Source organism: Microchirus variegatus, assembly GCF_963457635.1.
Source record: "Microchirus variegatus genome assembly, chromosome: 1".
NCBI classification, from domain to species: Eukaryota; Metazoa; Chordata; class Actinopteri; order Pleuronectiformes; family Soleidae; genus Microchirus; species Microchirus variegatus.
Window position 1 is genome coordinate 5987398 of NC_139802.1, and position 17803 is coordinate 6005200.

The 17803-nt window shown below is 42.2% G+C and overlaps 2 protein-coding genes across 2 annotated transcripts; one reads left to right on the forward strand and one right to left on the reverse strand.

Annotated features, from left to right (window-relative positions):
* The first annotated feature begins 8720 nt into the window (after window positions 1–8720).
* LOC310934535 (hairy/enhancer-of-split related with YRPW motif protein 1-like) lies at window positions 8721–10634 on the forward strand. Its single transcript, XM_083898279.1, has 5 exons — window positions 8721–8846; window positions 8974–9046; window positions 9182–9265; window positions 9377–9458; window positions 9540–10634. Exons 1-5 carry the CDS (start codon window positions 8761–8763, stop codon window positions 10166–10168), a joined length of 954 nt encoding a protein of 317 aa, XP_083754405.1. The 5' UTR covers window positions 8721–8760; the 3' UTR covers window positions 10169–10634.
* Window positions 10635–13512: 2878 nt separating this feature from the next.
* stmn2a (stathmin 2a) lies at window positions 13513–17094 on the reverse strand (the record flags this gene model as incomplete). The annotated part of the gene is made up of 7 exons (XM_083896496.1): window positions 13513–13540; window positions 13897–13968; window positions 14079–14146; window positions 14242–14433; window positions 14530–14702; window positions 14843–14938; window positions 17076–17094. The coding sequence occupies 7 exons, from the start codon at window positions 17092–17094 to the stop codon at window positions 13513–13515; spliced, it is 648 nt and encodes a 215-aa protein (XP_083752622.1).
* Window positions 17095–17803: the final 709 nt, after the last annotated feature.

Below are 17803 nucleotides of genomic sequence, written 5' to 3' on the forward strand. Positions count from 1 at the left end.
CGGCCTCCTGACCCCTTACAACATGGGAAAGTGCACCCCTCGGCTGGTCGTTATATAAAGCCTGACAGAGTCATGAGAATCCCTGATAAATCACTCGGCATGAGGCCTCTTATGTCTCTCTGCAACTCGCATGGAACGATTATTTTGTGTAGGTCACAATCACGTGTCCCTCTCCGCTAAAGCTATATATATATATATAACCCATACATATATATATATATATATATATATATAGGCCGTGTTCAAAGTGTTGCCATGTAATCAGTGCGGCAAGGACTGCATGACAGTCGTCATGTGAAGATGTGGCAGAAAACAGACTTTTATGTCTGTCCTGTTTGCCCGGGGGTGATAATCCTCATATACCCACACACACACACACACACACACACACACACACACACACACACACACACACACACACACACACACACACACACACACACACACACACCCGCCCCGTCCAGCCCCCACCTGCTAGCCTGAGACTGGGGAGCACAGATGTGAAGGCACAGGGCAGAACCCCTAATTGAAGATTAATTGGAAGGGGGGGGCACTTACCTTTATTTAGACATGTGGCAAGTGTTAGGCTGTGACAAGCAACTCGAGCGTCGCAGCAGATGACTGCACTTAATATTTCATGACAAACTTTTAGAAGGAGGTGGGGGCGAGTCAGTCACCCCTTTCTCTGACAGGGATCGTGAAAAGATACGAGGCGTCCCACCGGTGAACCTAGCAAGTGCTCTCTAACCTCTCCTGTCAACAAGCAAAAGTGGAGCAGCTGTGGATGCACGTAACAAGTGCAGAGTCGGACAGTAACGGAGTACATTGACTTGAATACAGTACTTAAGTACAATTTTGAGGGATCTGAAGCTTTACTCGAGTATCATTTTTGGGGAGTACTCATGACTTTACTCAAGTCCAATATTGTACTCTTTACTGCACTACATTTCTATCCATAACCGTGATTACCCGTTAGTTCCTCTATAAAAAAAAAACCATGGTCAGATTTAGTTGAGAGAAGAAACCATGGACGAGACAATGGATGAAGACGCAGTAGGTCCATGATGTAATGTAAGAACCGTGGCAGTAGTAATGCACAATTTAGAAAATGTACTCTTGATACTCAAGTACTTTTAAAAAACAAGTACTTCAGTACTTTTACTTAAGTAGACATCTGACTGTAGTACTTTTACTTGTATTTGAGTAAAATTTAGCAAGGGGTAGCTGTACTTTTACTCAAGTAATGAAGCTGTGTACTCTGTCCGCCTCTGAACAAGTGCAATGTGCCCTTTAAAGCTGTAAAGAATTATAAAGTTCAGTGGAATAAATTGATATGTTGGCAAATAAGAGATTAACAGAAAAAAACAGATAAAGATTTGTCAAAAATGCAGAATCAAAGCGATAAAATAATATATCCTGTGATATATACACACAAATATGGCTAATGAACAGAATGTGTAAAGGAATGTACAGGAAAAATTGGTATGCTGAATTGAACCAGTCAACTCATGACAATAAGATTAACCTTAGAGCTTTTAATTAAAACATTGACATTGACACGTCAGGAGAAACAGAATCATACTGAAATGAAACTAATGTGCAGAATTTGTGCAAGTAAGAAGAAGAGAGACAGAAAAGAGAGAAGGGGCTTCACCACCAGGCTCTCTGCAGATCGCTGGCAGTTTGACTGCAGTGGAGAGTAATGGGGCTGGCAGGGCGGAATCAATTACTGGCCACAACAGATTTTCCCACAGGTCGGAGCTTGGGAAAGCAGGACTTTACTGCAGCACAGACAGCTGGCACAGAGCATCCACTGGGAAAGAAGCTGGCAAAAAAAGACAACTTTTTTTTTTTTTTTGATAAACTTGTGACACACCATAAATTGCTTCCCCCCCCCCCCCAATATCGCTCTCCGTGTTTAAAAATATGAGTTGGTTTAATCACGAGTGAGCTTTTATTGCAAATCGTGACCTTGAAATAAAAAGATTCCCACCAAAACAAGCCCGATAAAAGTGTTGCTTATCAGAGACAAGGCTGGTTTATAATGGATTTTCTCTGGCAGTGACCACCAGCTTAACTTGACCTGTTTTGCATCTGGCCAGGGTCTGTGCGGTTCCTTTTGCTTAATGTAAACAAGGAGATACATTTCAATTAGAGACCCCGAACCTCCCTCCACCTCTACCACACACACACACACACACACACACACACACACACACTCCATTGATATGCAAACAATGTTTTTCCTGTGGAAATACAATGTGTGGTCCTCCGTTTCTTTGTGTCAACATCACGTGCTGTCTCCTGTCGCGCTTATTTGGGAGCCAGTCTTACGATCTGCCTTCCCTCAATTGTGGACGTGCAAGTCGACTGGTAATGGACAGCATTCTTGTCAACCATCACGAACAATATAACTGTTGGGTGCCATTGTGCACCATTGTGCACCATTGTGCGCCATTTTATTGGTTACTCATGTTTTTGCATTGTTAATTTGTAATATCCATCCATCCATCTATTATCTACAGCTTTATCCTCCACCGGAGGGTCACAGGGGGTCCTGTGCCTATCTCAGCTGACATAGGGCGAGAAGCAGGGTACACCCTGGACCAGAGTCGGAAAAAGTACTAAAATATTGTACTCAAGTAAAAGTACCAATACTTTGATGAAATATTACTCAAGTAGAAGTAAAAGTAGTTCATTTGAAATGTACTTTAAGTAAAAGTTACTTTGCATGGGGTGTGAGGGTAGTAGAAATATGACAAGGGGTCAGAAATCGATGCGACACAGGATATTACATCACTTTTGGCGCGCGCCCTCTATGTTCACGCACCAGTGCTGGTGCTAATCACATCATCATTCGTCTGGTTCTGGTGTATATTTTCCCCCTGTAGGTCTTCATTGTGCAGAATTTTTTATTTTTACTCAGTAACGGATAGGATTTATAAAGTAACTAAGTACAATACTTGAGTCAATATGTACTTAAATTGTACTTAAAAAATACAAAATACACAAAAAAAGTATTTAATACAGTAACTTGAGTAAATGTATTCCATTACTTTCCACCTCTGGCCCTGGACAGTTTGCCAGTCCATCACAGGGCCACATATAGAGACAAATAACACACTCACTCACACTGTCTCACACCTACGGTCAATTTAGAGTGACCAATTAACCTAATCCAAGTTTTTGGACTGTGGGACGAAGCCGGAGAAAATACACACAGGGCAGAAAGGCCCTTGTTCCAACCTGGGCTCCAACCCGTGTCTTCTTGCTGCAAAGGCAAGAGCGCTAACCACGACGCCAACCGTGTGGCCCCCTGAAGAGCAATCCTTGGACAAAAAAAAAAAAACCTCCTGCTATACAAAGAAACAAGGAAGTCACTATATCCTCCCTGGCTTTACCTATCCAAAAAGCACAAGAAGAATGCGTGCCAACAAAGGCAGGAAACATAAGAATGAGGTGGCGGCTGTATTAGGGTCAAATGGAGGGAACGGGTCTCAGGCTTGGTCTGGTCCCTGCCCAATATAGCGACTTGGTGCTGACTGGAACCAGAGGGGACAGACAGGAAGCTGTGGCCTATAGGATAACATTGTTGTGTGTAGGCTGTGTGTGTGTGTGGGAGACATTTCCCCCAGTCAGACGAGTTATTTAGGAACAACATGGGTGGCATTTTCTTACATCATGTGAAATTGCTCAGCAGAGTGCATACCTTTTTATATATATATATATATATATATATATATATATATATATATATATATATGCACCTACACTCGGTGTGAATAAAACATGGACATGATGCCACAGACACAAATGTAGACACCCACACCCGACCCCCAACACACACACACACAAATGCAAACATCGCTGTAGCAGTTGTTGAATGACAGGTATAAGATGTCAGGATGGTGTGCACACAGGATGCAGGCACGGCTGCGAGCGTCGCTCCTGCCGACAGCCCCAACGGTTGACATAGTAAATCAATCCTGATGGGAGGGTGAGTGGGACGGAGTTGGGGAGGGAGGGGAGGGGGGTAGGGGGGCGAGGGCCCAGTGGGACTGAGCCGGCCTCTGTCAGACACACTCAGCCACTCAGCCAGCCAGAGAGAGACTGTCGACGGGTGGGAGAACACTCGCCGGGAAACGCTCACACGGAGATTGAGTTACCACGGAATTAGATCAGGGCTGTGGGAAACAGCACCTCCTAAACACACTTGCACACTCTCGGTCACACACACACACACAAACACACACAGACACACCAGCACACACTCGGGCCGCACACTTGCACACAAAGAGTCACCAAGGGAAACCTGAGGGAAGATTGAGGAAGGCAGCTGGGCACACGCCAGTTTCAAACAAATGCTTGCTTATACCTCTTAGCTTCCTGGCACTGGTATGAGAGCAGTTCCTTCAAATCGGTGCCAAGTTAGGCCCAGGGTCAACAGGCAGTTTGGCATGCGGCTAAAGGCAATTAAATATAAAGATGATGTACAGAAAAGTCTGACAAATGAGCTCAAATCAAACAAAATTTTAAGAGAGAGCAGGACAATGTACAGAACACATACATTGCAGTTCAAAAGTTTGGGGTAAACTATAAAAAAAAGGTATGTTTTCCATTAAAAGTCACACTTTTATTCATTGAAAGAGTTGCAAAATGAATAGATAATATAGTCAAGACATTGACAAGATAAGAAATAATGATTCTTATTCAAAATAATAATTTTGCAATTTTGTCAAAACCCAGCAAAACTGTTTTCAGCTGTGCTAACATCATTGCACAAAGGTTTTCAAGGGTTTTCTAATCATCCAATAGCCTTCTAACACGATTAGCAAACACAATGTACCATTAGAACACTGGAAATGGGCCTAGACGTTTGCAGCTAGAATAGTCGTTTACCACATTAACAATGTATAGAGTGTATTTCTGATTCATTTAATGTTATATTCATTAAAAAGTGAGTTTCCTTAAAAAATAAGGACATTTCTAAGTGACCCCAAACTTTTGAACGGTAGTGTATAAGCTAAATCCTTTGAAGGTAAACTGGGGTGAGGGTTGAAAAAACATTGTGACGCCACAGGTGACAAGTCAAGGTTTTTAAAAGAAGAATCAGAATTACGTTTAATGGGCCACAGGAATGTCAGCGCTAATGTGAAAGACCTTGACAGTCAGGTGAGAGGAGGGTGGATTGTGTCTCCATAATGGAGACCACATGAACTGGCCTGTTCTGTACAAACCTGGTGGCACTGTAGGGTCCTATTACCGTAATGGTATCATAAACAACGCCGAAGTGAGCAGAGAGTCATGGAAAGGCCATCGTCTGGGAGACGAGCAAAAAGAGAGTTTGCACTGATCTAAAGTTGGGGATCTGCGTCCATATCTGCAAAGACACATCTAAAGAAATCCTGTACGTCGGCCTCTAAACGCTGATTTCTGCACATGTTAAGGTCTATAAATCGATCAAGCAAGGGTGTAGAAATGCATGAAATGGAAGAAGGGAAGGGATGATTTTTAGCAAAAGTGCATGCTGACAGCGAGGGTAGGTGGAGGTCTGTGTGTGTGTGTGTGCAGTGATAGTGTGTTAATACTCAGCCACACTCACTGCATCCACAGATTGACTGACGCTTGCTCATTGTATCTGTCACCACTGAAGCCCCTCTGACATTCTGGGAACAGCATGTTGGCCTGCAGTTGCTCCCTGGAATCAAGCTCTCGTCCACACTTGTCTATAGTTCCCAACACACTGGGTTAACAACTGACCTGATGGACAGAGCAGAGAAACAGCTGCTTCTCTACAAGGTACTGGAATGAATGAACCATATATTGGGGGTTGGGGGGGGGGGGGGGGGGGGTCACGCTCCCACTGATGGCCTTAGCAGACATGTTAGACTCAACGCTCAGTGAAGGAATTAACCCACTCTCAAGGGCTGCTGTTTCCCAGACCTTGCATCACTAAGAGAACAGAACAGAGTGCTGTTTTTATATCAACAGTGGTGTGGTATGTTAAGTATAAAATATGATGCCAGTGGTGGAAGTAGTCTAAAAATAAAAATACACATTTACATTGGGAACCAAATGTAAATTGAGGAGCAGAAAAGTAGTCTCAATGCAGAATGGGCTCTTGTGATGTTCTGATTGTTCAATTACTAGATAATTTATGTAATAATAATAATAATAATTATTATTATTATTATAATATAGTGTGTTGATTATGCAAATGATTAAGGTCAACCTTGGTTTACTATTTCACTAATCTTATTTTTATTTCATGTTTCGTATGAAAGATTTTACAACAATGAGTGATTATCTTATAATAATAAGATTCCCTTATCAGAGGTGGAAAGAGTACTGCGATATTCTACTCAAGTAAAAGTACCACTATTTTTATTTAAAGTAAAAAAGTAAAAGTTACTTTTTTAACAAGGTTGGGGTTCTTTCTTGTATCATGGAGGGGACACAAATCCCACATTAATTGTTTTTAATTAAACGCCTAACCTTTGTAAATAAAATATGTAAACACATAAAGCATCAGTCAAAAGGGGTCAAAGGTCACAAATGCTTTAACTTTCTCACTCACTCAGGGACCTTAATTAGCACCAATTCACCTGTCCTCATCATTCTCTGCTAAAGTGCATGAATTTTTATATATATATTTTTTTTTTTTTACTCAGTAACAGATGTGATTTAAAATGTAGCACAGTACAGCACTTCCAAAAACAAATACTTAAGTAAAAGTTAAATTACCCATTTTAAAAACCTATTCAATTACAGTAATGTGAGTAAATGTAAGTCATTACTTACTTTATCCTCTTACTTGCTATAATAACTGTAATGTGGAGTGGACATGGTCCATATAGCCTATAACGCTAACTTCATAATGATGTCAAAGTGAAAATATATTCTTTCAACCTCTGTCAAAGGTTTTGTTAGTTAATACATCAAATAAAATGGAAAAAATTAAAAATTTGGGCTTACGTGTAGACATATACCAGTATCAATGTATGTAATTCATGTGTCTTTCTCCCTTATGTATACTTCAAAAAAAGAAGCCTGAGGGGATTAGTTACAGAGTGGAACATAAACATCGAAAGTTCCTGTGTTTTATATAGTTTGCCCTACGACACCGATACATTAGTGGGGTCAAAGTTATCACGCCTCCTGCAGACCACCCTCTCTCCTCATCCAGACGTACGCTTTCCTGCTCTTACAGTGTGATTCATTGTTTTTAGTTGAATGTATATAGCTCAAAGGGGGTAAACACATTCATCTATGCTGCACGTATAGTTCGAGCATCTAAAAATATGTCTGCCTCTCTTTCCCACTGCACATCAGAGCGTGGTTTCACTGTGGATGAATGATTCCCTGGGAAGGTCTCTTTGTGCCAGTCAGTTGGCAGACGGGAGGTGTTTCCTAGGAGAACCTGGCAACGCCGCCTGACTGATACTGGGCCTCCGAGCTGATCGGCGCTGTTGTGGAACCACACGGCGGAACAGCAGACAATGAACAACACACTCTGCTAATAGGCCATGTGTCCTCCACAACACCGCAGAAGAAGAGGGCTGCTGCTATTGTGGGGGGTGTTGCTCATAGACTTGGGTCTCAGCAGAGTCCAGAAACCACCTCAGCTGTCTCAGGAGAAGATGACCAGCACAGTCTCGTCGTTTTTAACAGGACAATATCAAGTTTTTTTTTTAATTTGTTAAAATCTTCTTCACATCCATTTCCAAACAGTAATCAAACAATTTATCTGCTTGTTATGTGTCTAGAAAAGGTGGCAATCACTGCAAATAATACCGTGTTTCCACTGAGTGGAACGATTCAGTTCGGTTCAGTTCAGTTGGGTATGTATTTTTTTGCGTTTCCATTAGGAATAATATTCAAATATTCGCCCCAACTGTTTCATTTTTCAGCAGCCTTCCCTTGGGTTACCAGAGTAATGGTACGGCACAGGTGGAGCTCGATCGCCTCCACTCAAAACAGTCAGCTGATGGGCGACAAAAAAAAAAAAAAAAAGCACCAGCACTGGCGCGTGAACATAGAGGGCGCGCGTCAAAAGTGACGTAATATCCTGTGACGCGCCGGGCGTGTGAGCTTCAAATTAGTTTTGGATTTTTGACCCCTTGTCATATTTCTACTACCCTCACACCCCACGCAAAGTAACTAAGTAACTTTTACTTAAAGTACATTTCAAATGAACTACTTTTTCCACCTGTGCCCAGGGCTTTTTTTCATTCCAAACCGTACCATACTGTACCAAACTGAAGTGTACGGTGATGGAAACACGGCTCAGTAAATCACACCCACTTCTGTCTTCTCTCTCATCAAAGCTCTGCCCTTGAAATACAAAAACACACTCTCTCTCTGACAAAAGCTGAGTGAGGAAGAAAGTACAACATAGCAGCCTCTGTAAAGAAAGAAAAGCCCTTGTCTAATATACATATGAAAAAAGGTTTTTTTTATATATATATATATACATTTTTATTTTAAAACTATTATTGACCTATAAAACATACTCAAGTACAGTTTATTTAATTTCAATAAACTCTCTTTTGGACCTTTAACACTCCTTAAAGCACAAGTCACTCAGACGCCAGCTCCATTTTAACAGGCTGAAATGAGTATCAGGCCCCGCCTACATCACTCTGGTGATCCCGCCCCCCTCCCATGAGCAGTGTGAAAATAATCCCAGCAGCAGCAGCAGCAGCATATCTGCCAGAGTCGTTGCTGTCAGTGCATCACCGAGGACTGAAGGAGAGCAGGATGAAGAGAAGCCACAACTACAGCTCATCAGACAGCGACCTGGACGACAGTGTCGAGGTGGAGAAGGACAGCGGTGACGAAAATGGGTATGCTTGTTTGTTTTTAAAGAATTAATATATGATATTCTGAGGTAGAAATGTTTGATATTTCTTGATTTGTTTGTCACACAAACTTGTACAAAATGAATTTATATAAATGAATCGTGCCTTTCAGACTAATTGGTTCTCACAGCCCGATGTCACCCTCCACAACCACCCAAGTTCAGGCCAGAAAGAGGCGCAGAGGGGTAAGGAAAGATCATTACCTCACACTGATTGATGTCATCGTTCTTTCTTTCATCTGTGACCTAAATGCCTTTCTCCCCCTCCTCCCCTCTTCCCCTCCTCCCCTCCTCCCCTCCTCCCCTCCCCGGCCCAAACAGATTATTGAGAAACGGAGACGTGACCGAATCAACAACAGTCTTTCAGAACTGAGGAGACTGGTGCCAAGTGCCTTTGAGAAACAGGTGAATTTGCTCAGATGATGGACTTTGTCACCTGATGATTTTCCATTCATTTCATCAAAAGTAACCTTTTTTTTCCTCCCGTTTCTTCTTTTTTTTTTTTTTCATTTTCAGGGATCCGCTAAACTGGAAAAGGCAGAAATATTACAGATGACAGTGGACCATTTGAAAATGCTCCATGCATCTGGTGGCAAAGGTAAGCAACAAAAGACCATGTATTCATTCAAGCGTGAAATCCCCGTCACACTTTTCTAACAACACGACTCACCCCTGACAGGCTACTTTGAGGCTCATGCTCTCGCTAAGGATTATCGCAGCCTGGGCTTCAGGGAGTGTCTGGCAGAGACGGCGAGATACCTGAGCATCATGGAGGGTCGGGACGGTTCAGACCCCCTCCGAGTACGTTTGGTGTCCCACCTCAGCAACTGCGTTTCTCAGAGGGAAGTGCACTCTGGACTGGAACACTTGGCCTGGGGCTCTGTCTACGGAACTGCCCATACACAACTACCCCACCCCCTCCTCCTACAACACCCCGCGGGCAGGACACCTGCACCCAGGAGCAACAGTAGCCCACCCTCCTCCTCCTCCTCTTCCTCGTCCTCCTCCCCTTCTTCCTCTACATCCCCCTCATCCTCCACTGAGGCGTCTGGGACACTCAGACTCAGTGTTTTGTCCCCCACGGAGACCCTCAGGGTTTCTCCCAGCAGCTCGCTGCCCCTCGCTTTGCCCGTGCCGACATCCAAGCTTTCGCCACGTCTGCCCTCGTCCCTCTCCTCGCTCTCGGCCTTCCCCCTCTCCTTCAGTACTTTCCCTCTCGTCTCTGCGGCTGCCCTCAACACTTTGAGCCCCTCCTCCGCCATGTCAAAGCCGTACAGGCCTTGGGGCACAGAGATCGGGGCCTTCTGAAGCGAACAACTGGACTGAAGGTGACAGCTGAGCTGTGTCATCTGTTTTTCTGGTGATGAAACACATGGGGGGGACTAAGAAAAGTGATTCTATTTTATTAAGTATAAAGAATAAGTGGACGAGGACGTGCTGTCCTCTCAGTATGTCACTGCTCTGATCAAGAAAATGAATTATAAATGATTTTTGTTCTTAGTTTATTCGATAACTAATGTAGTTCATATGCACTGTCTCCAGGCTGAGGATTGATGTGATGATGTACTGTAAGCACAGATCTATAGGCAGGATAGGATTGTGTCCACCTGACAGAGAAACTTCTACATTTGCTAAAGCACAGACGTCTGTATTTAACACACTGTAGATTTACTTAATTCAGTCTGCTTCTCTGGTGCCGTGAACATGCATACTGTATGTGCCTTTGTGGGCAAACTAACTACTTGAGAATGGGGAAAACGCCCCATTCTTGTATCTATTTGTAATGTTTTGGACCAATAAATTTAAAGGTTTAACAAGTTTAAATTGTTCTCATGTGCTCCTTAAACTCTTTTCTTTCTATGTCCTGTTTAAAAAGAGGCTACCTTCAGAGCTTCAGACTTCTCTATCTGGCTATTTATCAGCTGCAGGTGCATTTTTGGTCAAAGTTAATCATCAGATCATAAAGGTCTCATTTATTAACTGAAAGGAAATTCCTTCACTCCGTGCCAGGTGAGTAACCAAATCCGAGAGTATTGTTGCCCTTATGAATACCCAGGAAATCATTAAGAGCCAGAGGAAATCCTTTACAATGTTGCCCTGACCTCACCAGTTTGGGTTGGTCTGAAACGGAGACAATAGTGTGAACAGGATGGGGACACAGGAGGAGAGTGCTGGTTAAAAAGTAACAACAACAACAACAATAACAACATCAACGTGTTAGGAAGGTGTAGCAATGCTTGGATCCAAATGCAAGAGCAAAGGAATCAGGATGAATGAATGACAATGAGGCTTTACTGCTCCTCTGACAAAAATGGAATAACAAACCAAGAAAACAATGAACTGGTTCTTAACAAAATAACAAAACCTAATCTTACTTGCACTTTCAAAATGACTAGGAATCAGACTTGGAACTTAGCGATTTCTCTGCGACGCACGGAAGTGGGGACATTATAAAGGGGAGAGGAAATCAAGGGCAGGTGTGTGTGATTACTAAGGATCACCAGGTGCAGTGCATGAGGGAATAAGAGGAGGTGCGTCAAGGTGGATGCAGTGTCAGCGCGACAGGAAGAGTGAGTGATTACCAAAATAAAAGGGGAAGTGAAACCTAAACCATCACCAAAACATGACACGAACTAAAAACGTGACTTAAAAACATAAACTAAAACACTGACTAATCAACAAAACACTGACAAATCTGCCTCCTCGTGACACAACGACACACGGGAAGCAGTAAATCACTGTGCAGCTCTGAGGTGTTGGTTCAGCTCCAAGTTTGGTGACACATATTATTTTTTTTTTGGGTTCACTGTTGTAACAATTAGATTTTTAATGCCCAAACGTTTAATTTCAAACTTTGGACCAATTTTTTTTTCAAATTTTGGACCAAATTTTTTTTTTTCAAATTTTGGACCAAATTTTTTTTTTCAAATTTTGGACCAAATTTTTTTTTTCAAATTTTGGACCAAATTTTTTTTTTCAAACTTTGGACCAATTTTTTGGGTCAAATTTTTTTTTCAAATTTTGGGTCAATTTTTTTTTTCAAAATTGTGGGTCAAATTTTTTTCTAAATATGGGTCAACATTTTTGTTCAAATTTTGGGTCAATTGTTTTTTTCAAATTTTGGGTCAAATTTTATTTTCAAATTTTGGAAGACATAGTATAGTATGACGTTTTTGTAAAATTTTGGACCAACATTTTTTTGTCAAATTATTTTTTTTAAATTTGGTCGACAAAGTAAAGTATGACGTTTTTGTAAAATGTTGGACCAAAAATTTAAAAAATAAGATAAAATCGAAAAAGTTTTCCAGCCCTTTTTGCTCTGGGGCTCCACCTGCAGACATTTTATGGTACTGCAACCAGTAGTTCTTTGTAGATGTCATTCATGAAGTAGATATTTGTAATTGTGTTGATTTATAAAGTGGAAATGCTGGTCCTCACTATGCAGCAAGTACAATAATGTGTGTGTGTGTGTGTGTGTGTGTGTGTGTGTGTGTGTGTGTGTGTGTGTGTGTGTGTGTGTGTGTGTGTGTGTCAATACTAATGAGAGACGCTTCCATTTTAAAAACTCTCTAGATTCTGACAAATGCATTTAAGTATGCATGTTTGTGATTGGTCTCCAGTGCAGTTATTGTGGCAGAGGTAAAAGTACATATAACACTGCCACCTGCTGGACGAAAATGATATGTCCGAGGACTACCAATGTTTTTGTTTTTTTTAATTATACTCCTATCCATGAAGAATTTGAAATAATTATCACAAGACGAACACAAATTTAAAAATTAAAAAAAAAAAAAAAACTATAGGTGAAGACTGCGATTCACAGGATGTGTATATAACTGGTTCTTTTATTTGGCAGTTTACATTTCCCCTCCTCTTATAGCACAGAAAAGTATTAGATGGTGCATGCCATGTTCACACAACCCCAAACCTTTATTCAGCAAAGCTTTCACAGAGAAATATTATGAAGGAGAAACACAAGCAGCAGAGGGTGCAGGCAGATATCAGTGGTGCTGTATATTTAAAAAGAGACTAGTTCAGTGTGCTGAAGGTGAAGCATCCTGCATCTATTCTGTAGTCTAATCCCCTAAAGAGAGCAGATGCTAATGATGCCTCACGGTAAGTTTCGCATACACATACGCCCACACAGACGACCTCACGTCAAGTTCTCATTACCGGTATATCAAGGTCCAAGATACTGTGTATACATAGTACCAGTATGGTGCCATAACATTCAAGAAATTAATCCCAAAATACTGTGTGTTTAAACGGAGCTTCTGACTCAACTGAAGAAGGATTCATTAAGAAAATGGCGTTGTCAGCATGATGGGGGGAATTTGCAAGTGTACACACAGTTGCTCCCATTTGGGCAAAGACATTCTCAATAACAACAAAGCACCTCTCAGGTCCAAGCTCATTCCAGAGGAAATGGACACGCGTGTCGCTCTGCGGGTTTTTTGGCGTACTGTTACGTTCCAAGCGTGCGTTTAGAGAATGGGAAGGTGCGTGTTTGTGTGTGTGTGTGCGCGCGTGTGTGTGAGGAAGATAAGGGATGGGATTATGTCAATCACCTTGAAGAGTGTGTGGCCGAGGTGCACACCGACTGTCATTCTTCACAAAAACCATCCTCAGAAAACGACAACCGTAAAAAAACGTCAGTCGAACTCACGCGACACCGACGGCCTTGACGAGAGAATTTCAAGAACTGAGACGTTAACCAATGACAAACAGAATATATACGGAAATTATACAGTGCAGTACAGTACAGTGTTTGTATGTACTTCTCAGATAGATAGATAGATAGATAGATAGATAGATAGATAGATAGATAGATAGATAGATAGATAGATAGATAGATAGATAGATAGATAGATAGATAGATAGATAGATAGATAGATAGATAGATAGATAGATAGATAGATAGATAGATAGATAGAAAGAAAGAAAGAAAGAAAACATGTATTTACAAACCAAAAGCCATTTTCTTGCAATTTCTCTAAAAATGAACAAATCCAATCCAATGCACTGATAATACTGACAGCAGTGAGTACTGGTGGTGTGTGGTGGTGAGGTCCTCGAACCTCACGGTCTCCAGGGTTGGGGTGTCTGTTCTGTGGAAGGTGAGGGGCAGGAGCGAGAGGAAGGGGACAAGACTGGATGAAGAGACACAGATGGACCATGAAAGTCGGAACTTCTTCTTTTTTTTGTCCCGGAAGCCTACACCGCCAGCTCTTCGCTCAGCTCGTCCCTGAGCTCTTTGTTCTTGCGCACCTCAGCTGCGTGTCTCTCCTGAACGTCACAAACATTTGATTAGGCATCAGGACAGAGTGCAGAGTTTCCTACCGACACATCATTACGTGTAACAATGATCCTGCATTTTTCACCTTCTCCTGTAGACGCTCAATCATGGCTGCCATAAGGGCTTCACGATTCTCCTTGATCTGATCCATCTTGACCTGGAGCTTCTCCTCAGCCATCTTGCTGAAGTTGCTGTTCTCCTCCATGGCCTTTAGCAGCACGTCCCTCTCGTGGTCTCGCTTTTCCGCCAAAGCCCTCAGGACTTGGGCTTCTTGGTACTAAAAATGCAAAGCAAAAACCAAATCTCTTCGTTTCTGTTTTGAGTGCTTTCATGTTTTTGTTGTATCATGCAAAAAAAAAAGCTATTTCCTCACCTTCCTCCGATCTTCAGCAGCCTCCAGTTTTTTCTCGATGTCCTCCAAAGAGATGTCTCTCTTTGGGGGTGAGGGGAGGTTGTGGGCAACATCTGACACCGGTGAAATAGGCTTGAGAATCACCTCAAAGGCCTGACCCGAGGCCCGCTTGTTTATGGGTTTCACCTCCATGTCTGTAAAATAGACAATTATGACGATAACGTGCAAAATCAATAGCAAGTTACAAGTCATTATGTGCTCCCATCTGTATTTACCAGGAAGCTACGCTCTCATTGGCAAGAAAAAAAATCAATGTGTGAGCTGTGATCCATACCTTCAAACTCACACATGAGCTTGTTGCGTGACTCTGGGTAGAAGCAGGAGCAGATGAGGGAGAGCACGGACAACTCCTTCATCTTCTCTTTGTAGGCTGCGGGGAACGTAAACACAGTTTAGCATGTAGTCACATATAAAAGTCAATATGACATATTTGGGTAACACTTTAGATTAGGGAACACATATTCACCATTAACTTGGTGCTTACTAACATGCATATACGTAGCATACTAGCCCTTTATTAGTAAATATTAAAGGTGCATTATGTAATAAATCTAAAGCAACTGGCAGTAAAATCCTCCTAATATGTCACAGAGACTGAGGAATAATGTTCATATAACAAACTGAACTCACCAACAACAACAGTACAGCCAAAATGTTCGCATTAAAAAAAATATTTTGCAGACTGCAAATCATGTTTATGTTTTGAAATCATGTTTTGGCATGTGGCGCCACCTACCGCCATCTACCAATCATTGCAGTCAGTAGAGTCTCAGCTGTCGAGCAACAATGGGTTGCCAGTTACTGAGAAAAACAACACCTAAAGGTATTTAGGTATTTTGAATCTCAGTGTAGTAACCGTTTTTGGCCACATTCTTACATATGGCGCCCTTTAAGCACATATTAACACCTTATTTAGGAAAAATCTTAATTCGTGTTGTAATTAAGATTTTTTGTAGTGTTAATGATTGATAATAAAGGACTAGTATGCTACTTATATATGTTAGTAAGCACCTAGCTAATGGTGAAGTGTTATCCTTATTTCTAAATGAAGATATTACAAAATAGGTGACAGTCAGACAATGACGGTGCTGAGTTGCATAGTAATTCATTGGATTATGTTGCGTAAAGGTTATCCACCTAAGATCACACACGCATTACAGTTACTTTACTGGATGTTGTGTCATCCCATTGCACTGTAGAAAGATGCGTGTCAAGATATTCAATTTCCTGTTGACTCAGCCATTGACCGTGTTGTGGTCCCATCCAGTAGAAGCACTCGTATCTGTCTTTCCTGCTGTTGCTGTCATTATGGGGAGGGGGGGGGGGGGGCGATCAATTCACTTGACCTTTGGTTGCTATATGGGTTTCCACCAGTTTCTTGGGCTGTTTTTCATCTCAAATCGTGCCACTCTTGGTCTATGGTCTGCCTGGGGCTGACAAAGTGCCCACCTGAGAGGACAACATAGTGTCCAGCCTTCTGCTGCAAAGGCCAGTGTGTGAATCGGCCCCCGTGCTGCAGGGCTGGCCTGCCTCCCACCCTGCCATGCACCTGTCTACTTAATGACATTTTGCCATATTATAATATTAAAAAAATAATAATAAATAGTAGTAATTGTAGCAAAAATGATTTAGACATGTATGCAGCAGCTCCAGAAAAAACATATGGAGGCAAATATTCCAATTGCCTGCCCTACAATAACAATAATAATAATGGTCCATCAGAGGGAATGACTAATGCAAGATATTGTCTATTATCGATATAAGGTTCAGTGAGTTTATTATCATACAAGTATTTGGACTTTTCATACATGAGAACAGAATAAATGACAGCACATCTGATCCATTCTCGCCATAGAATAAATAAATAAAAGCAACAGAGGTAAATAAAAGGAGTAAATAAACAAATCAGACACCCAGGTTTGTATATAGGCACTTGGGAGTTTGATTTTAGTGAGGGGAACAAAAAAAATCAAAAGCCAAAGTGTGAATGTTAAAGCTCTCTCAGCTTTGCTACTAAATGGTCGGCAGCCCAGCATCTTGGGTGGGGTCCGTCTGCATTATGCTGCATGTTGTAGCACAGAGAGCAGGTGCAGCGCTGCAAATACAACACTCTAGAGCCAATTTGTATCATCTCTGCACGCACTATTCCAACATAAGGTCAGATTAAACGAAATAGTGATAATAAAGGAGGCATTTAAATGGAACTGGTAATGACTGAATGAAGCCTGCACTCATGGCATCACAGTGCTGAGACAATGGGCCCATGATGGACAGAGACATATCAAAGAGACAGAATCAAATCCAGTTTGTTTTAATCACACAAAGGGGGAAAAAAAAACCTCACTGGCGCCATAAGAGACGCACGAGCACCAGGTGATGGAACGTGCAGGGCCGAATATTTAAAGGATGCGTCTATCACTCCATCAATCTATCCATCCATCCACTCCTTCATTCCTCCATCCTTACATGCATCAGTTCCTCCAAGAAAATGATGTGAACATTCTTACCGGTTGCTGTTTTGGCCATGGCTGATGTATTTGTCCGCAGCGGCTGCTGTTGCGCTTTTCTCAGGTGAACGAACGGTGATGCTGTTTAAGGCACTGAGTCAGCGAAGAGAACAGAGCAGGAGCAGGAGCAGGAGCAGGAGCAGACCCGGGAAGCAGGAGGATCGGATGACAGACGGGGAGACTGTGGGCACGGCACGCAGCGCACGGGAGCGCGCACACAAGCCAGACCCTCCTCTGTCAGCTCCTGTGGCGCGCGCGCGCACGGGGGTTCAGCGTCCGCTTGCTCACGATTTCACTACAAACACGAGTGATAACATTCTCCAGACACGATGCATGTAAATGTGCGTTTCATTAGACAAACACAATGGAGAGAAATGTGACATCCACTATTGTAGCCACAGAAAAACATCACTGCTCTGTTCTTGGTCTGGTGGGCTCTGAAGGTATTGCAGGTGGACCTGACACAGGCTCAATATAAATGGACCATTTACCAAATGTCTAAAAACCCAACTGTAAAGTCTTTGTTCTGGGGAATACAATTTTTTGTATAAAATTAAATGATACATAGTGGTTAGCACTCTTGCCTTTGCTGCATGAAGACCCAGGTTTGTGAGCTGGACGGAACAAGGGTCTTCCTGCATGCAGTTTGTGTGTGGAGGACCACAAAAACATGAGTCATCTTTTTTGACACTTTGCTGAATGATAGGACCTCCAGGGTCCCAAATATA